This window comes from Xiphophorus hellerii, chromosome 4 (assembly GCF_003331165.1).
Source record: "Xiphophorus hellerii strain 12219 chromosome 4, Xiphophorus_hellerii-4.1, whole genome shotgun sequence".
Taxonomy (NCBI): domain Eukaryota; kingdom Metazoa; phylum Chordata; class Actinopteri; order Cyprinodontiformes; family Poeciliidae; genus Xiphophorus; species Xiphophorus hellerii.
The window spans coordinates 35,012,181-35,033,184 of NC_045675.1; the positions used below are offsets into that span (position 1 = coordinate 35,012,181).

A 21,004-nucleotide genomic window follows, 5' to 3' on the forward strand; every position below is an offset into this window, starting at 1 on the left:
ACTGTTAGTGATGCTGATGTTCTTAGTAGGATTTGGTTGGTGGGGGTTAAATCATGATTCTGTCTAAGGCCCCATATTACCTTGGGCCGGCCCTGCATGAACAGCGAGCCGCATCTCTGTGCTGAAATCTACCTGGAATCCCCCGGTAGCCCTTATGCCAATCTGCCCTGCTTTTGGAACATCTTGATTCATTTAATGGTGGCATGTTTGGTTGTTGCTGCAGTCCAAATGGTTGGTAAAGTATTTCCGCTGATGCTTATGTGATATTTTGTGAGCTCCAAATGCTGTTAGCTGGATCTTTCTTTAGCAATTGCGGTTTTGCAGTAACTTCTATTCACAGTTGCTCACCTCCAGCCCAGATCCCGTCAGCAGCGGTGAGAACTGCCTGGTCATTTTGTTAAGGTGAAGCAGAGAGCGAACAGTGAGCAGGCGGTACCGGGGCTCTGAGGTGCGTCGTGGTGACAGTCGCGGTACCATTTCTTTATGTCAAGATATCAAGTTCTGACCACAGTGGTTGGACCGACTTGTAGGGAACCGGGCATTTAGTCCAGCACTGGGGCAGCCTGATAAAATTAAAGGTAGAAGTTGTCTCTGCAGCCGAAGCATTTCTGTGTTTAGGGGAGAGGAGGGTCTTTCCGCTACGAGGACAATTACAAAAAATAAATAGAACCTTTTTTGTTAACTTCAACATCAGGTCTAGGTTTTTATTCACAAACAGGTGTATGTAAAAATTTTAATATATATTTTTGCCCATAATTTGATAGAGGGCACAGATCCACCCCCCTCCTCCTCACCAGGTGCCCAGTGACTTAACATGGAGGCAGAGAGACTGAGAATCCTCCTTCACTGTTAGACCGAGGCCAGCCAGACTAGTTTATTTTTGCTAAATTGTTCTAGTTAGCTAAACATTATTTAGGCACAAGCAGGCATCATGACAGATTTTAAAAAACTCAAAAAGGGCACTAGGATAAAGGGGCATGGGCTCAAGTCCCACCCTCTGCATGTGCCTGGTTAGCACGATATGATAACAGAGACCTCAGCAGACAAGATACATGACTGTCGTCACAAGATTTCTTCTTTGAAAAAAGGTGGACACTTTAGTAGCTGTTAACTGTGTAATTTTTTGAAGATTACTTACCATTCACATTCTGTGTCCAGTCACTGAAAAGCGAAGCAGCAAACCCTGCAGTTCAGGACAGAGTTCTGAGATAGCAGGAAGTCAGAGTCATCTGCTTTAGTCAGCGCTAACCAATATAGACACATTCTTACATCGTTTGTCTTTAGATTTTCACAATTCCAGCAATCAAAACTCGTTGAGCTGAACCAAAAAAAGGGAGCATCAAACAAAACTTTGAGGATCGTAATCAAACACTTAGGTTGTCAACCAAAAACCTCTGACATGCACAAATAAAAGCTTATGTTCTGCAAATAAATGTTTCTGTTCATCAAACAAAAATAAGTGATTTTAATTTAAATAAATAACTGTTAAACATTATTTTGTGTTTTTTTTATTATTATTACAATTCAAAAGGTTTTGACCACAGTTTAACTTTTTTTATTGAGAAGTTTTTTTGTTTGAAACAAAAAAATTATTGCAAATCCTATAGTCTTGACCACAATTTTATTTCTTTTATTTGACGTGATTTTTTTTTATTATTGTGAAACAAATTTAACTCCATATGAACGACCCATAAGAAGAAAACACACACACAGGTTTTCTTAGGTTTATTTACAAACTAAGTTGAAGAACAGATACTAAGCTGATTTTTCTTGTGCCCAATTACAGAAATTAAACTAATCTATATCCAGAACTCAGAATATTTTTCTCAGTATATAAGTGCAAGTCGAGTCCTGAAACTGGTTAAGGGACCTGGGTGGTGCACAGAAAGAAAATGTGTGAACTACAACAGGATGATTTTATTAAATTGTCTTGAAAATGATCAGTTTTGGTAATTTGTATAGCTTATGCAGTAATCCATTCTGCTTATGCTATACAACCATATTTTACAGCATGTTGTATTATAAAGCAGATCTATCTTTTAAACCAAACTAAGAAATACAACAATCCTAATGTTCCATTAGTTTCCAGGATCAGAGATCTGACTGAACTGGCATTACAGAGTTACAGAGTTGATTTTAAGAAAGATTTTGTTCAGTGCTTTTATTCTGAAAGAGGAATTTAATTTAAAAGATCTGTTGGTGATTTAATTAACATGTATTTATTAGCTGTTTTGCTCCTGTATTCTTTTGAAATAAAACCAAGATGTTATTGAAACAATTAAGGCATACGTTTTACAGACTTGGAAGAAATTTTGCTGTTTTATTTTTTGTCTTATTAATTTGCCACCATTTTCCAACACAAAAATATTGAAGCTCCTTTAACTTTTCTCCCAACTGACATGTTACAACCTCAAACTTTAGAGTATTTAATGTGGAATTTCTGGGAAAGATTTCAATGGTTATTATTTGAAGAACAGCTGAAGCATGGCTGTTGAAACATCAATCTTTAAGTTTTTCTACATATTGTCAGGTTAAAGTCTGGTCACTGCTCCTTTAAGAGACAAATCTACTTTAATCTACCAGTCTGTATGTAGAAGTGCTAAGATAACATTTATTGCAAACTTGGTGTTATTTAAAACAAAACAGAATGCCTGGATTTATATAGATAGTAAATTAAACACAGTAGGACCTTCTTTATTAATTATAGGAACTTCTGTAACTAATTGGTTTTGGATTTTATGTTGAAATGCAAGACCACAATGTTCTTGTGGAAATGTAAAGAAGCTGACAGTCCTTTATATTTGGAAAACCTTTTTGAAAACAATTGATCAATTTCCTTTAACTTTCCAGCTCTATGTTGTTTAATGTTGGTCAATATGTTACAGAAATTCCCAACAGAATACTCAGACGTTTTTGAGTGTAACGTGACAAAGTGTGTAAATGCTCAGAGGGTATAGATCTTTTTTCCAAGGCCCTTTATGACTTTTAGTCCTCTGCTACCTGCCTTCTCCTGATTACAAGTCTAACAGGCCCTTCAGGCAAAGCCTTGATCATCTTCCATGCCTCAAATCTAGTCATATCCTGTAGACTCACTCCTTGAACCTGCAGAAGTTCGTCTCCACATTGCAGACCGCTTTGCTCTCCTGCTCCACCTGAAAATACACAGATGTTTCCCCTTCAGTTTCAATCAACATGGCAAGTGGTTCCTACTATAAAAATAAAGGATCATCTGTAAATAAAGTGTTTATTTGGATTACAACAAAATAATCACTTTCTGTCAGAATAATGGGCATACCTTTGAATATCCTGTTGATGACTAAAGGTCTGTCTCCCTGAATTGATCCTCTTCCTCCTTCCAGAGAAAAGCCAATTCCACCAGAACCTTTCTCCACATCAACACTCAGTGGGGTTTCCTGTTCCACTGCTGTGACAAAGTAACATTTAAACATAATTGGAATAAAAGCTAGTTAAATCCCAGAGATGAAGATAAGTTTAGTGAGACTCACTTTCCTCTCCCATCCTGTTTCCTCCATCTTTCTCCTCTTCGTTAGTTCTCTTGCAGATGACTACCACAGCCAAAGTTTGATTACGGGTCTGACGTAAAATAGCAGTGGCATCCATGTGTTTGACACCACACAATGTTAGACCATTAATGGACAAAACCACATCTCCTTTTTGAATGGTTCCCTCTTGAGCTGCCAGTCCGCAGGGGAACACCTTGTGCACCTGTATGGCAGATTGGGTAAGTTTTAAACACTGACAAAATGCTAAATTTATCAGATTTGATCAATCCCTCCATCATTTCCTGACTCCATAAAGGAAAGAGTCCAACACAAGCTGTGTCTGGATTGGGTTCAGCAGATCCAGACTGAACATTGTTGGGCCATATAGATAACACTTTGAGGATCCCCTTGACTGTCTAACATACTCTCCCAGAATGAAGCAAAGCTTGCTTTTATTTTGGAGGAGCGCTGTGTGGAAGGCCAACACAGCGCTCCTTCCTCCCCCCTTTGCCTCTGAACGGCTCAGAGTGTTTGAGAGGCAGGAAGCAGCAGCGGAGTCAGAAACTCTTTCTGAATGAAGTAAAACGGTCTGTCAGGAATGTTGCCATGAATATTGCTGGTTTAAAACATCTTGTATGTTTACTTTATATATAGGAACCAAATGTTTTTGGTTAAATTGACTTAATTTTGGAATAGTCACATGTCCAATATCTTATTGCTAACTTTGTCTAAAAGTTAACGACTCTTGCCACAATGTTTTATTTCATCACGAGACTGAAACAGCAACAAATTGAGCCTTTTTTGTTGTTGATTATGTTTAAAGTGCAATGTCAGTGTGAGCAATGGCTACACAACACCTCATGCATAAAACAGTGTGCAGTTTTCACACTAAAACATGGCAAGTTTAGAAATGTGCGGTGCACAAAAAACTCCAGATGTATAAAGCCGTGCGCACGCACATAGCTGCAGACATTTCCTTTATGAATCCCAATTTGCGGGAAATGGAGCGCAGCTGCTGGTCCGCCCTGTCACCACATATTAGTATAAATATATTAGTATAAATATATTAGTATAATGTATAAAGTATTAGTATAAATACCCGGAAGTCTGCCACCACATGAAGCAGTAACCATGGCAACATCCTTGTTTGTAGCAGTATAAGTATTTATAATGATAATAATTAGATATTTTATTTAAAAGGTGCTTCAAGGGCATATGAGGTCACCTCACAAAAATAAAAATAATACATTTTAAAGAAAAAAAATCCACATAACATAAATAAATAAAGAGATCGTGCAAATGCCTGTTTGAACATCAGAGCGTTCAGCCGGGATTCAGCCAGCGAGTCAGAAAGCCCTTTGAGTGGGAATGTGGACATTTAGTGGAATAATGTGCATAAGTTGTACATTTACAGAATAGAGATGCTTCATGTCCATAAAGGCGCATTCATAAAGCGGGCCTGGCTCGACTGAAGGATGACTGCAGCTGGACCGGTACCGGTACCGCACGGCTCCTCCTTTCAGTTTTGCTCAGAGCTTCAGGATGATCAGTCTGGATTAATCTAAACACTAATAAACCATCATCAACATTTCCCAACAGATCAATATGATCTCTGTACACACGTTCCCTCTGAATCCTTCCATTGAAGATGTTCTCCATCAGAGCCAAAGCGCTCCACAATTACACGGCGCACCTTCCAACCCCGTTTTCTTTTTTAGTCAGAATAAAATTTCCCCATAGATCCATTTCAGGTACTTTGGCGGACAGACCAACACATTTTGCCTCATAAAGTTACATCTTTATGAGACAAACAATGAGGAAAAGCACTATTTACATTGGAGTGAGGTTTTCACATCCTTTTATTTTTATTTTCTTTATTTTGTGTGCGTGTTAGGTTATTGTCTGAGGATAAATGCGGTTCAGTTTCATCGTTTAAGTTTAAACAAAAAAATATTAAAATTATGAAAAAAAAACATCGGGTTTGATGCCTCTTGGTCTAAGTAACTGAATGTAGTCAGATTTCAGTGTATCTTTGTAGTTTGATGTTCATAGAAAAAGTTTGTGTGGCTGCCGCACATTTTCACACCAGGGAAAAAGTGTGCATATATTTACACAAACTTTGATGCAAAGTTCATTTTTATACATGACGACTTGTGTGTAAAATATGGCGCCACACATTATTTGTGTTTACACACGCTTTATGCATGAGGCCCCAGGTCATTTATTTATCAACATAACATTATATTAGATATTATGTGTAATAATATCCCATCAGGAGAACAGCAGTGATAGAATAGTGATGCTGTTAACCTTTTGTTACTTTTTAAATAATCTAAACAATTTTATTATGAGAAGAGAAGGTCAGGGGAGAGATAGGAGAGCCAGGTAGCTTTAGGGTGTGAAGATATAAACATCATATTAATTATAGCCAGAAAGGACAACAGATGAGGACTTACATCAGGTTGATTTGTTTTTTACTTTTCAATATACAGTATATACTGTATATATACTGTGTGTATATATATATATATATATATATATATATATATATTTTTTTTTCATTATTTCCACACTACTTATAGTGGTCAGGTTCTGATTAGATTATCAGCTGCAGTAAAACACCCCAGCTGTGTTCTGAACGTTTATATGGTGAAATGTTCCTGATTTTGTTCTTCCTGTTTGGCTCTAACATTAATTATTTTTATGTTGGTTTTATGTAACTTACATTTAATTTCTGAATTTCCGTTTTATATTTTGCAAGTTTAGGAACAACAGAGAGGAGACATGAAAAGGAGAGAGCTGGAGGAGAAGTTTTAAAATAAATGAGTTAAAACTTTGCATAAGAGTTAGATTATGAGGTAAACAGGGTTGACAGTGTATGAGATATATAATAATGTATGCATCTGCAAATAAGAATTCTATCACATAAAATGTTCATCCTATATGACAAAATACATAATTTTTTATCTTTAGTTAGTTGACATTCTGCCACTGTATATTAGTGTTATCTGTTGTAAATACATCAGGGTGCAGAGAATCAGAGTGAGGGACAAACAGGAGCACATAACACAAGGTATTTTAGTTCAAATGTCTATGACTGAAAATGACAGGAGAAATAAACATTTAGGCTTTTTTACCTCAGTCTGTGTTTTTCAATGTTCTGTGTTTAGCAAGTTCCTGAATGCTGTTGCATTGATGTCGAGGTCAAACTACTGGATTGAGTGTAAAACTGCTGAGTCCTATTTTACTAACTGTTTTTTACATTTTTGACCAATAAAATATATCAGAATCTGGCAAGCTTGTGTGTGCTACCAGAGAATTTAGCTTGCTAGTTTTTTTTTTAAATCACTTAATCATTTCCTAACAAATGATAAAGTGAGAGTACAGTCCTGAAATGGCAGTCATTTTGCCTGATTAAAGACTCAAGCCATTTGTTCAAGAGGAAATGGAAGAAGATGTTTTTTGGGTATGTAACCCAAAAAACATCTTGGATGTGTCTTGGATATGTAACGTTAATGTGCAAATAGTAACACGTTAAATTACTCGTTATTGAAATAAGGGGTGAGATTAGAGTAGCGTGTTGATGACACCCTTGTTTATGACATTTCTGCTCAAGCTTTTTACAGATCTGCCAGGTTTCTGATATGTGTCCCCTCCAATGATAAACCCGTTCCTACCCCCTTTGGTTCCATGACATTGACATATTCTATAGAGGTCTGGGAGAACAACACTTGTGGTCTCAGTTTTTGACAAAGTGGATCAGAGCGTTCCAGCTATGGAGGGACCATACCTTCTGCCTTTCCTGGCCTTCCTAGACAATTCTTCTCAATTCTAATCTCACTTCAGTGCTCTGTCTGGGCTTTCTCCTATTGATATGGATTTCCCTAGTAGAATTTCTACCAGGCCAGTTAGCGAACAAAAGGAAAAGTTGTGAACGATGTCAATGACTTTCTGTGTTGCAGTGTTAGCAATGGCAGCAGAGGAAGTGAAGGAAGTCATTCAGTCCGTGTTGGTCACACTTCCAAATATGGTGAAGAGTGGTGATAATTTTATGTGTAGCTTTCAGTGGCTAGGATAAGTATCCAGCTTCTCTAAGTTTGAACACATAGATCTCATTTGGAAAAGGTAGAATGCTCTCTCCAGGTAAGGGGTTGATTTTTGCCACAAGCAAGGGAGTTTCAGTAACTTTACATTTTTTCAGAAATTATGATACAGCAGAGTGCAAGACAGACAGACAATTAGTAGATATAACATAGGTGTTGCTCTTGGAACCATTCTTTTACTTTATATACTACTGAATTTATCTAACCCACAGGGATCTAATGAAAATGTCATATATGCAGTACCCTCAACCGCCACTGCAGATAGTGTCCTAGAAACAAAATATCAGTAATCTGAGTGATGACAAAAAGCTATTTTAACAATGTCCTCTGGGTTCTTCTTACTGTTGGAGCTTTGTTCTCCAGGTCACATCCTCCAGCGATGCTGAAGCCTAACCCTGCTCCTACGTCTTTGTGCAGAATCACAACATGGATGTCCAATAGTTGCTGGAAGTATGAAGCAGAATTATGTACAGAGTTTAATTATTGTTCTTTTCTTTCATTTTAAAAGTTTAATTTATTTTTAATTATTCTTAAAAGTTTGACACAAAAATGATTTAGCAGTAAGTGTTTTTAATGTGTAGACCTGGTTTTAGATGTTTCTTAGAAATTTTAAAATATTTTTCAAATTCAGAAATACTTTATTGACCACAAAGGGGCATTAAATGTTGTTGTAACTCATATTATTCAAGGTTCTTCGAAGATAAAAGTTTCATGTAGTCTTTAAGATTGATATTGCTTTCTGTGCTTTTCAGCCTAAATTTTAAGAACTCAAAATTTATTAAAGATTATGGGGCTTTTTTTACCTTCAGTGTCTCTTCATCCAAAGCTTCAACTTCCTCAATCATCTTCTGTATTTCCTGAGAAGGGATAACTGAGATGACAGAATGAGCGTAGGTTTCTCGGTCAGAGGTCTGCCTTCCTTGCTCAGTGGTGCATTCTGTCAGAGTGGCTAGGCTGTCATAAAGATGAAATACGAACATGAGTATGACGGTGGTGACACGCCTGTGAACATTTTCTGCATCTGTCTGGAAACCCAAACCCATTTTAGCAGTCTCACCTGACAGAGAAACCTTTATTTGTGCAGTCTTTACCCAGCTCAGACTCTTGGGGATTATCAACATCTTTAAGTGGAGTCTCCAGAAAATTTTGGGATTGAGGATTGCCATGGTCAGAAGAAGGAAGGGAACGCAATATTGCTTGTGAAACCTAGAAAAATAGACACAATTAAAATATTAATATTTTAATACTGCAAGCAACATTGGGCGGCTCTCACTGAGCTGCGAGGGCCATCATCCAAATCCCATCGCCATCATCAATGCCCTCACACCACTCCCATATGTCTCCACTATCCGGCACATTCGGTAAATCTGTCAAATTGCCTTCAGTTAACATCAGTGCAAGTTCAGTGTGAAGTTGGCCAAGATCGGACCTTCCACACAGGAGTTATTTTCACTTCCTGTTTCATGGTAAAGTATTGGCAAGGACTTCCTTTAGGCTTTGGAACATGTCATGCATGGTGTTTAATGGTTAGAGGATACAGTTTCAATTTTATATCATACACAGGGAAAAGCTGGAGGAATCACCAGATAATCATGTTTCTTCTCTAAATGGTTGAGTGATGTCATCAACCTACCACACCAATGTGTTGAGCAGTCCTTCCTGATAATGCACACAAAATCTAGAGCTGACTGGATGGTGATAATAGTTGGAAATAGTCTAGGGGAGTGGAAGCTAAAAAAAAAGTCTTTAATATCCATTTTGGTGCAAATCAGATGATGTATGTGAGATTTAGAGCAAACCGTGTGAAAACAGTGAGAGATGGGAATTTTGCACTCTTTCAGCCCCAGTCCAGCCATCACACATTGTGGAGAGAAGGATGCAGTACCACCTGATTCTGTGTCAGCAGACACAAGTTGAAATCTGTATGAATCAAAGAGTAAACCACAGACATCCAGCCCCACCCTTTGGCATACATGAAACCCAAGCTTTCTGTGATGTTCATATGGTGCTGTGTCTTTTGCTTTGAGCCGATCCATGTCATGTTCCTCATTACCTTCATTCCTTGCACTTGTGTTGCTCCCTGATTGTTTCCCTTCTTAAGCCTCACTCAGTCACACACTGTCAGATTATCAAACGCTTTTCGCTAGTAGTTTTCCAGTACTCTCATCTCGACCTCATTGTTGTGACTTCGCTCATGTTCCCTGGATTTGCCCCCTCCCCTTGCCCTAGTTGGATTGTCGCTGGTTGCCTATCTTTATCTCGACCCATGCCTGTTTTTCAGATTCCCCACTCATGCCTACTGCCCCGGATACCTATTCTGCTCTCTGACCAAAGAGAGGCTGTCTGACCAAAGAAGTGGATTTGGATTTTGTGCTTTTGCTGAACGTGGAGGGGGACTGAGTCTGTCTTCACGAATCATTTCTTCTCCTCCCCTGGTACTCCTTCCAGAGCCCTCCGTCAATGGAGCATCTGCCTCCTTAGTCGTCCCTCGGCAGATCACTACAGTACTTGATTGGCAGACCAGGTTAGTGTATACTCCACACACACCAACAGATTCCTTCTGAAGTATTTTTCAAGTCACCGATCTCTCCCCGTGCCCCGCAGTGTTGCAGCTGACAAGCCAGTGTGCCCGCTCCGCTCTATCTTTTAATAAAATCTGATATTTTTGCTCACCCCTGTGTCAAGACTGATTCTTCCAAGTACCTCTAGTGAGTCATTACATTTTTGATACCTTTTAACCTCAAATGCATTAAGACTGCAGTATGCAACTGTTACAAAAATGTTTTTGTTTTTTTTAACAAATTGATGTCACCTTGTTATGACAGTATGATATGAGACAGATTATCTGATTATCTCGGACTGCCCGCTGTGTGGTGTGCAGGTGAAGGGCATCGTCGCGCTGGGTAAGCATTTTGCTATCCGACACGGTGGTGTTACTGCCATGTACGAGTGCGGCAAGTGCGGGAGGTCTAGCAGCAGCAGGCACTCCATCTCCTGTCATGTGCCCAAGTGCGGGGGGGGCATGGCAACGGCAGGGGTGGAGGGGGAGCCGGCTAGCGTGTTCGCTTGCGAGCTCTGCGACGCTCGGTTCCCCACGCCTGTTGGTGTCTCTCAGCACAAGCGGCACGCCCACGCAGCGGCGTGGAATGAGGTGAGACTGGCAAAGAGGAAGGTGCCAGGTGGAGAGATCAGAGCGACAAAGCTCTGGAGTGTTGGAGAAATACAGACGCTCATCCGGCTCATATGGGAGCACGGAGATTCAGTTGCCATGTACCAGCTCATCGCTGATGAATTGGGAAATGGCAAGACGGCCGAACAGGTGAGGAGTAAGAGGAGAAACCTGAGGATCGATATGGCAGGCGATAGCCCACATGAAGCTGAGGAGGAGGACTGTCACGCTGTGACAGATCCGAGACCTCAGGCTGTGCAGTCTTCGGCACCGTCACCTCAGATCATGTCTTCGGACATGATCAGGGAAGCGCTGGCTGGTTGGGGTGACAGGGAGGGTGGCGAGGAGGTGAGGGCTATCGCTGCTTTGGTTAGGGATGTAGATCAGAATCCCTTGCTGATCGAATCCTCAGCATCCGATCTCATCTCGAAACTGGGTGGGGGAGTGGAGTGGACCAGTAGGGCCCATCCTCCCATTCGAGAACAGAATCAAGCGAGGGGTTGGGTAAGGCGTCTTGCCCAACGAAGGCGTGCGTACCGAGAATGCCAGTTCTGGTATTCAAGGGACCAGGCCAGGCTCGCGGCACGGATCCTCGATGGTGCCGAGAGCCAGGAATGCGCCGCGAGGCGCCCAGTGCGGTAACGCAAACGAACCCGGAGAAGCTGGCAGGAGCCCCGGGGAGAGTTCTCTTTTCTTTGTGAAGGGCAGGGCGCCCTGGAATGGGTTCGCCCCGAGAGAGGGGCCCGCGCCCTGGAAAGCGTCGCGGTTCCGGCGGCGTCCGGTGAGCTCTCGCTGGCCCTTGAAAATCCGGGAGAGAAGGTGTAAATCTCGCGCCAGGCCGTACCCATATCCGCAGCAGGTCTCCAAGGTGAACAGCCTCTGGCATGTTGGATGAAGGGAGTAAAGGGAAGTCGGCAAGTCAGATCTGTAACTTCGGGATAAAGATTGGCTCTAAGGGCTGGGTCGGTCGGGCTGGGGTGCGAAGCGGGGCTGGGCGCGTGCCGCGGCTGGGGGAGCAGCCGCCCCGTCGCCCTCCCCTCCCCCGCCGCCGGAAAGGGCGGCGCGCGGCCCACCTCGTGGGGTCGGAGGGCTCGGGTCTCCGCGGCGCCTCGCGGTGTCGTTGGGTGGCTCGGGTCTTTCCCTCTCGCGGGGCGGTGCCCGCCGCCGCTCCGGAAGGCGGACCGGTGCGGGGGGGATGCGGTCGGCGGTTGGCGGCGGCGACTCTGGACGCATGCCGGGCCCTTCCTGCGGATCTCCCCAGCTGCGGTGCCAGTCCGGGACACCCTCCGCCCTCCCCTCGCGGGCGGGCGGGGGGCCCCCCCCCGAGCGGGTGTCCTCAGCTGGCGCCTAGCAGCTGACTTAGAACTGGTGCGGACCAGGGGAATCCGACTGTTTAATTAAAACAAAGCATCACGAGGGCCCATGCTGGGTGTTGACGCGATGTGATTTCTGCCCAGTGCTCTGAATGTCAAAGTGAAGAAATTCAATGAAGCGCGGGTAAACGGCGGGAGTAACTATGACTCTCTTAAGAGTCATAGTTGGGCAAGCCACCTCATCCCAGTGCTACTATTGCCATCTGAAGAAATGCACCACTGTCAAAAATAACCCACAGAGTCAGGAGGAGACAGGAGAATGGATTTATCCTGGCAGGTGATTCCCACATTCCAAGCTCTGCATGATATGCTGACCGGCCTGTTAATGAGGCAATGAAGCTTCAAACTGCTTCACCACTAGAGACCAAGCACCCTGTGCATGAGCAACACTAAGGGTGTCATCGTCTCTCATCACTCCCAGATGAAACCGTCTTGTTGCAGAGAAACAAGCTCAGGGCTCCCATTAGTCGTTATCGTGAGTTAAAATTTCCACGAAAGTAAAATGTTCGTTTTTGTGGCGCATCTGTATCTTATTTTGATACAGATGCGCCACATCTGTATCAGTAAATTATTTGGTCCAAAACATTGCAAATTAGTTGGGCTGGCTCTTTTAAATTACATTGGGTCCAACTATAGTAAATGAGTTGAATTAACCTTAATAAATTAAATTGAGCCAACTCATTTTATTTAAATTAGAATAACCATAATATATTAAGTTGAGCCAACATGTTTGATTTAAACAGGAGTAACAGAATCACATGGTGCTGAAATAAAGCAAAGTAATCAGGTGGAAATCCTTTCCATAATTTTTTTTATGTTCATCCAAAGAGTTATTTTTTTCAGTGTAGTGATTCCTTATTTTCAGATAAGGTTTTATTTTGTAATATTTCACAGCTTTTTGTCTTGTGAATATCTTATGGAAAATTACAATACTACTTTGTAGAAGTGTTTGTTCTCAGTTTGTCTGCTATTCAAATATAAAGACTTAAATTAAAGTTGATATAGGAACATGGCTCCATATTTGTGAAAACATGTATGCACCACACAGTCAACACATAATAATGCTCTTTTTCCAAGCCAGGCTTTACAGATAAGATACATCATTAAAATTCTTTACTCTGTAATCAAGTAATGTGTTACCTGATTGCTGAAGGCGATGATTTTTCCAAACTGCTCTCCCTCCTGGCTCTTCTGGGGCTGACACGTTGTTGTGTGGAAAGTGTTCTGAGCTGTTCTAAGTCGCTCTTCACAATCATTTCCAGAGTTCTCCTCTAAATGTTTCTCTTCTTCCTTTTGATTCATTCTCACTGAAGAAGCAGAGGGTAAGACACTGGACCTGCTGATATCCACTTTCTCTGACTCAGATTCCTCTGTGGATGGTTGGGGTTTACAACCAGCATGAACAGAGGCTGAAGTAGCATCATCTATTACAGAGTCAGTTTCTAAGCAGATGGTGTCACAAGGTAGGTTATTAATACCTATCTCATAGCAAGAAAGCTGATCTTCAGACATCTTGACTTTAGGTTGACAATAATCTTGGTCCATAGCTGATGTGATGACAGAAGGTGGAACAGAGATGTTCTCATTCACAACAGATGTTGACTGATCTGACTGCATTTCTGTTGGGATGCCCTGTTTGCTCTTGCCATCATGTCTGTCTGGGGAACGACAGGTACTTTCAGACTCCTGTTTTAACAAAGCAAGAAAGTTGGAATGGGGAGTGGATCTTCTGCTGGCTCTTTTTTCCTGAGCTTCTGCAGTAGAAAATGTCTCAAAAGAGCGAATCTTTTGTTTGAATGACATGCTAACAGTACCTGAGGTAGACCTGCCTCCAAAGCTTCTGGTAACACCTGCCTCAGGTATCTCCTTTGAATCACTGACTTGCTTCCTCTGATCTGGATTTTCTTGTATTTTCCTCAGACTCGGGTTAAACCAAGCAGGTTTGGGTGCCACTGGAGGAGCTATTTTTGATCCTGAAGCTTTTTGAGCTGTGTTTTCAAAAGTCACAATGGATGATGGTTCAGGGGCTGCATCGCTGAGCTCCAGAATGTTCTCCTCTTCTTTCATGGTAGCGATATGGATGCTGTGTATTTTAACAATCTATCTTCTTTGGTGTGCTGTTATTTTTTTAGCTAACAGGCAGGTCGTTTGGAGGACTCTTGGAAAGGTGGACCCACTGATCTTTATATGTTGGTTATTGAAAGCCTGTCTCCAAAGATCTCTTCTCTGTGACCTAAAACGAGGCATACAAGATAAATAGTTGTAAACACAAGACAACAAGAAACTAAAAGTTCATCAAAGCAATTCATGAAAGTAATAAATGTTACTTTAACCACAATACGAACTGTATTTTTGTAACTTTCTTGTATCTGACATGGTGTCTCTGGAATTCTCTGCCTGCTGCTTCTGTGCGTTTAGAACCAGTGTTTCTTTTACCATCTATTTACAGGATTTGAAAGTGGATTGACATGCTGCAGTATGTAATTTTTATAAATTTATATTTTTTGCATATTTGCTTAAACTGTCACTATGTTGTGACATGAGACAGATAATCTGTCAATTTGCATCATTTATTGTTTTTATTTTTACTCTCTCTCTGTCTTTCTACCAAAAACTGGTAGAAAGAGTTTTCAGTCCCAACTAGATCATTTTTAAAGAAAAGTTTTGTTTACAGAAACTTAATAATTCATTTTATTTGTTGTTTCTGTTGCTTATGTACTTTGAATATTTAAAATGTCGACCAGTTCCAGTGTTAAATGTTCATTGGAATTTAAGCTTCTTCTCCTTCCAGACCTGAGAGGTCTGGAAGGTTGATACAACAACAGATCTTTAATGTATTGTGGTGCTGAGCCGTTCAGTGATTTAGAAACTATCAACAGGATTTTAAAGTCTATTCTCTGAGCTACAGGGAGCCAGTGGAGGGACTTTAGAACTGGTGTTATGTGCTCTAACTTCCTGGTTTTAGTGAGAATGCCAGCAGCAGCGTTCTGGAGCAGCTGCAGCTGTCTGATTTTTTTTAGGTAGACCTGTGAAAACGCTGTTGTAGTGATCAATATGACTAAAGATAAACACATAGATGAGTTTTTCTAGATCTGGCTGAGACATTAGTCCTATAATCCTGGAAATGTTCTTCAGGTGTAACTGCTTATGCTAAGTGTTGTCACATACTTGTTGAATCCATATATAACCCATATCTGTGTTACTAACAGAGGTGACTGGAATACTGTTGTGTGTCAGTAGTAGAGGTACTTGGCTCTACTCGATACAAAAATAAAATAAAATTTCAAGAAACTGAACTATCAATCTTATCCCATTAGTATCGATCTGACATTGACTTGGTATGAATATTTCAATATTTTGGATCAATCCACCATCTCTAACACCCAAGATGGAGTTTGGTTGCTGTTGAGCAACAGATTGCCAGTTTGGTATGTGCTGCCCTAACTTCACTGTGGTGGGTGTCCTATTTTGTTGTGCTATAGTTGACCTTTATGAAGTAGCTACTACTTCACATCGCCTTGAGTGTCCAAAAAAAGTGCTTTAAATATTTTATGTAATATTATTAATCTCACAGGCGATCGATCACCAGCTAGCCATTTCTCCTCTTCCATTCTGTATGTGCATGAGTCTGTGTGCATCAGCAGGCATGTAATGCCTTGTAATGTCGCAACGTCAGCTAAAGTTCACAATTTTAATGTCTTTTGACATAAAAAACTGTGACCAGCTGACTTTATTTATAGGTATTATATAACATCTAACCACTACTGTTTTGTCTCCAGATTTCTGCTTGATGCAACTTTTTGCTGCCAGATACTGTTGCTGTGTCTCATTTCCATAAACTTATTTCCTATTTTGGGCAGTTATTTTTTTATCTTCTGGATTATATAAATGTAGTCTATCCATAACCTCACTCCCTCCTATTTCGAAGAACTCCTTAATGTCACCACACATTCCCTCTCCCTTAGGTCATCCTCTGCCATCCATTTTGCAGTTCTATCTGCCTGTCTCAGCACCACAGGGAGCATGATGATGACGAGAGGAAAGATTTTTAGTTTTACTATCAATATTCTGGACCCCACTCTGAATTAGGACTCCAGCAAAAGGCAACCCTTGCCAGTCCAGGATGGATGTGAGACCTGCTGTCAGCCAGCCTTCTCTTAATGTAGATCATTTTCCCTACTAGGGTACAGTACTTGATAACATCTTTTTGGACATTGTTTTTTGCCTTGCAGATTTCAGACCTTATATTTTGGAACAGCTACCTGAGTAAGTACGGTACCATTAAAGAATTCTAGCAGTTGAGTCTCCTGTTTCTGTGCATGAGACCGAGTGTATGAAAATGCGCCATTTTGGAATAAATTGGACTAAATTTGAATTAAAATACTTTGTGAAATCTTTTACTGATATCTGGGTTTTTTTAGAGAATACAATTTAATCTTTCTATATGTGAGTCAGCATGGCTACTGCGAAAATGATTCATTTCGAGTATATCAGCCATGGGAAACATTAAGACAAATGACGACTGCAACAAAACCCCCAACTCAAACAGGAAATTCAGTCGGTGTCATTTTCCTACAAGATACTGCAGATCACACCACCAAATTCACTTTTATCAAATTGTTAGAACAGCTAGCAAGCAGCCCAGGCAGTCCTGCATACAGAGAGGTAGTACTTGTGTCTTACCTGTGTGTTGATCGTTCTTCAGGCACTTTGCAGAATCTGAAAAAGTAAAATCTTCTGCAAGTATTTCAAACTGTGCTTCCTGTCACACAAACAGGAAGTGTGTCACAACACCCAGCAACCACAGAGAAAAAGAACATTAGTTCAAGACACTTACCAGCAGCACTGTTACTTAAATGTGTTCAGTCAGTCCAGACTACAGGGGAATTTTTCTGCCATAATTAGAGAGCACACATTTTCAGGCTGAAAGCAGGATTTCATGTCATTTGTTATCAAAAATTTTAATACTTGTGTGTGGTGTATACAATGTATATATTTCACACCCAAATGTATACTTTTATTGTGAAGGGGAGAAGGTGAGGTGAGAAGACACCAATGGTTGTACTTTATTCTATTTTTGGTTTGGATTGTAAGAAATTGAGAATAAAACTAGACTCAAATTATATTTTCGTCTTTTTCTGCTGACTTCCACATTGATGACCCCGAACATCTGCGAACATCTGAACATGTTTTTTAAAGAGAACTCACCAGATGCTGCTGCCGTTTCTCCGCCAGCTGTGGTTTTGGACCCAGTTTCTTGCCAGGCGGCTGCTGCTCCAACCGCTGATTCTGTTTTCACTGCCCTTATCAAGCTTCCAGAGTTCTGGCAGCACGATCCAGAACCATGGTACCAGCATGTGGAAGCCCAGTTCCATCTCAGTGGGATAACCACAGATGAGACCAAGTACTTCCATGTAGTTGCTGCTTTGGACTTCATTTCCACCCACCGTCTGATGGGTCTGCTGAGGAACCCACCAACCGCTAACAAGTACAGCCGCTCAAGGAGAATCTGATTCGGCTCTACCAACTGTCAGACGCGGAGCAGGCTGATCGCTTGCTCTCTCTGTGTCAGGAAAAGCGATGTGGAGGTGGTGAGGCAGAACGCTGTAGACCCAGGGTGTAATAAATAAATGATTTTAATGATGAATGATCCAAAACAAACAGTCCAAAACGCCAGGCAGCACTGCTGAGTGGAAGCCAGGGCTCAACACAGGTAGCAACTGGAACATAGACGAAGGACTGAAGCACACATATGACAGCGACAAGACACCAACTCAGACAAGGACCTGACGAGGAACAAGGGACACAGGTGGGGTTAAATACACAGGGAGTAATCAAGGAAACAAGACACACCAGGGAGCAATCAAAGGGGTAAGAGAGGACAACAGGGAGACTCAGAGACAGAAACTTGAGATAAATACACAGAAAAACACAGAACATAACACTCTGAATGACTTGGGGGATCGCAAGCCCCCCGAGCTGATGGAGAACATGCTGGCATTACTTGGCTCAGGAGATGTTTCCTTCCTTTTTACACATCGGTTTCTGCTCCAGCTTCCTCCACCTGTTTGCACCTAGATCTTTTCCGATCTATTGAAAAAGGCACTTTACACTCAGTATTTGCAGGGCTTGTCCAAGGTAACAATTAATGATGTACATCAATCCGAAGCCCCGACAAGTAAGCTGGATAAAGGTTTTAAGATGTTCGCCTCGTTATACACAAATACGAAGGTGAGTTTTACTTTCTTTAAACTTTGTGGCTAACATTAGCTTTAGCTTATGCTAGACATTTTTCTTGTAAAAATGTGCTATTTAAGTATCTAAACATTTTTCATCATTCATTAACGGACAATGTTTTTACCTTGTTTTCAAGTATATTACGTGCGTTTATTGTCGTTAGTGTCAGAGACCAAGTAACGGGAATTTTACGGTTCAGGCTTTTTGCTTCTGAAGCCTGAGGAACAACAAGCCCATAGCTTAACAGTAGAGCAGCTCTGGTGTCAGAGTTCTAGTTCAGCTGACTGTTCAGGTTCAAAGTTGTTGCTTTTAGAAAAATATGGCCGTGTTCCTTAAGGTCTCCGTGTTACTTCGCTTTATTAGTTTTGCATGCTTCTTGTGAAGCAGGACGGTGTTTACAGCAGTGTGTACAGGCAGATCAGTTGTTCGGCTGTCTGGCTCTGGTCTGCTCTCTCATTCCCATAAACTCGCTCTTTCAGGCTGAATACAGAAGTGATTCCATGGAAATAATACAGGAAGCTCCTTTACCTTCTGCTTTAGGCTGAAGAAGTTGATCCGGAGTGAAGTGAAGGCTGTAAACTTTGCTGTGCAGCGTTAGCTTTAACTGGTAGCGACGAATATTTACAAGCCACCGTCTTCTTAATTCAGGACCGCTTGGAAATCCATGAAAACTTAAAAGCCCATTATATTAGGAAGACAGCAATGTTCATAATATTGTTTTATTTGCGTCTGAAATAAGACTTTGTCTTTTCTAGCTGTCATGGTAACTCAAAGCGGAAAAAAGAGAGCAGCATTTGCGCATGCGGTTGTGAAGTCAGCGCGGCAGGTGCAAAGAGCCCATTAATACTGATGTATGTTCTGATAGTTCTGATATTTCCTCTTCAAGGCAAACCGACGTATGAAATGGATTAGCTCAATCCAGACTGAATCTGGGTCACTGTGAGGTAAATGCCACAACATCGGACCGACATGCACGTAGATTAAAGAGGCGACATAGCAGGACCATGGTGGATCAACAAGTTACAGAGACTGTTTTCATTATTTATCCCAGAAAAAGTAAATAATGCTATAGGCTATAGAAGAGGAGGAAGTTGGAGAGGCTGAGGAGGAAACCCCAGGATAGGAGTTCAGCAAGGCTGCACACTCTGAAGAGGAACATGAACCATTTGTGTTGAAATATGTGTTCAGTTGGAAGTGGCTATTTTCTCTCATTTCATAATTTAATGTGGTAAACATTGATGAAACGTTTGATTCAAGCACTTCAAGTTGCATGGAAACAGGTGTTGTGTTGCTATATTGAAATAGTGGAAAATCAGCACCATTAGACGTAGTTCAGGTTTTGTTCTCTCTTTACTCTCGTTCGTTCTCCTTCTCTACCACATACAGCGTATTTTGTCACATCATTCTCAGAGCTCCCCCTTCTGTCCTTTTCATGCAATAGCAGAACATAACATTTTCCCTTTTCCAGAAACAATTACTTGCATGTAACATTTGCACTGGATAACTCACAGCGGAAAGCTAAGTTTGTAAAATTACCATTTCAATAACCAACAGCAATCTGAAAATTTTACGAACCATATTAGCTAAGGCAGCAACCGTACATTATATGAATGTCAGCATTAGAACAAAATTACCAGTTTCACTGTTAACCATAAGCATTATAGTATGAACATTTAAACCTCTTTATTTTTACTGTATTTTACTTTAGTAGAACAGTAGTATATCTTTACTTGTCTTATAGAACAGTGGTCCCCAACCTTTTTATTCGCGCGGACCGGTCAGCACTTCACAATTTTCCTGCGGACCGGGGGAGGGGTGGGGTGGGGGTGGGGTGCAGTACTCCGATGCTGTTTTGTTACGCATTCTGCTGCAATAAAAGATCCGGAAGTAGTTCATTATTTCTTGCGCGGCCCGGTACCAATTGGTCGGTGGTTGGGGACCACTGTTATAGAACACTAATACCAGTCTGAACAGTAGGATTTACATAAAGTTTCACTTTATCTTACAAAACCTGTCAACCATCTTAGTGCATTTCTAGGTCTCTGACTTCTTCTAAGTGTAGCAGCAGATTCATTATTGTTTCCTGGCAGTGCAAAGGTATCAAATACAGTATCACCATTTTGTTCTGAACCAGCTAAGGTTTGTTTTGGGAAGTGTGCAAGTTTTGAAGCATTCCACTTGCGTCCGTCGCTTAATAAGAAAGTGTTTTGTCCAACTTTCTTCATGACAGTCCGTGGTTCTGTAAATCTTGAAGATCCTTTGGAAACGTGCTCAGGTCTGCGAACACGAACAGTGTCACCCACTTTGACTGTTGGTACTTTAGCTCTCATTTTCTTGTCTGTGTATTCCTTCATTTTATTTTGCTTTTGTTTCACTCTCTTTTGTATTTGGGATTGTGTTTTGCTTTTTAGTTCTACTGGGAGTATGTTTAACTTGGTGCGCATCTTTCTGTTTCTCAGTAGCTCAAATGGGGTTACTCCGGTGGTTGCATGAGGAGTAGCTCGGTAGTTGTGCAGGAATTCTGTTACAGTTTTTTTCCATGAACTGACTTCTTTCAGATGTCTGTATACAGTCCTTAAGTACTCTGTTGAATCTTTCCACAGCACCATTTGCTTTAGG

General features: G+C 41.2%; 1 protein-coding gene and 1 long non-coding RNA gene across 3 annotated transcripts; one reads left to right on the forward strand and one right to left on the reverse strand.

Moving 5' to 3' along the window:
* Window positions 1–1,710: 1,710 nt before the first annotated feature.
* Window positions 1,711–17,730, reverse strand: il16 (interleukin 16). 2 transcript variants are annotated; one of them, XM_032561131.1, is made up of 10 exons: window positions 17,357–17,730; window positions 16,986–17,040; window positions 16,832–16,910; window positions 13,289–14,381; window positions 8,664–8,812; window positions 8,410–8,560; window positions 7,949–8,050; window positions 3,507–3,726; window positions 3,296–3,421; window positions 1,711–3,152 (listed from the first exon to the last, which is right to left on the reverse strand). In XM_032561131.1, the coding sequence occupies exons 4-10, from the start codon at window positions 14,213–14,215 to the stop codon at window positions 2,986–2,988; spliced, it is 1,842 nt and encodes a 613-aa protein (XP_032417022.1). In that variant the 5' UTR covers window positions 14,216–14,381; window positions 16,832–16,910; window positions 16,986–17,040; window positions 17,357–17,730; the 3' UTR covers window positions 1,711–2,985. The 2 variants fall into 2 exon arrangements, with proteins under 2 accessions (XP_032417022.1, XP_032417021.1); XM_032561130.1 differs by having other exon boundaries at window positions 3,296–3,424; window positions 17,357–17,727.
* Window positions 15,073–18,030, forward strand: LOC116718876 (uncharacterized). The gene is made up of 2 exons (XR_004339006.1): window positions 15,073–15,486; window positions 17,915–18,030. It is a non-coding gene; the product is annotated as an uncharacterized LOC116718876 (long non-coding RNA).
* Window positions 18,031–21,004: the final 2,974 nt, after the last annotated feature.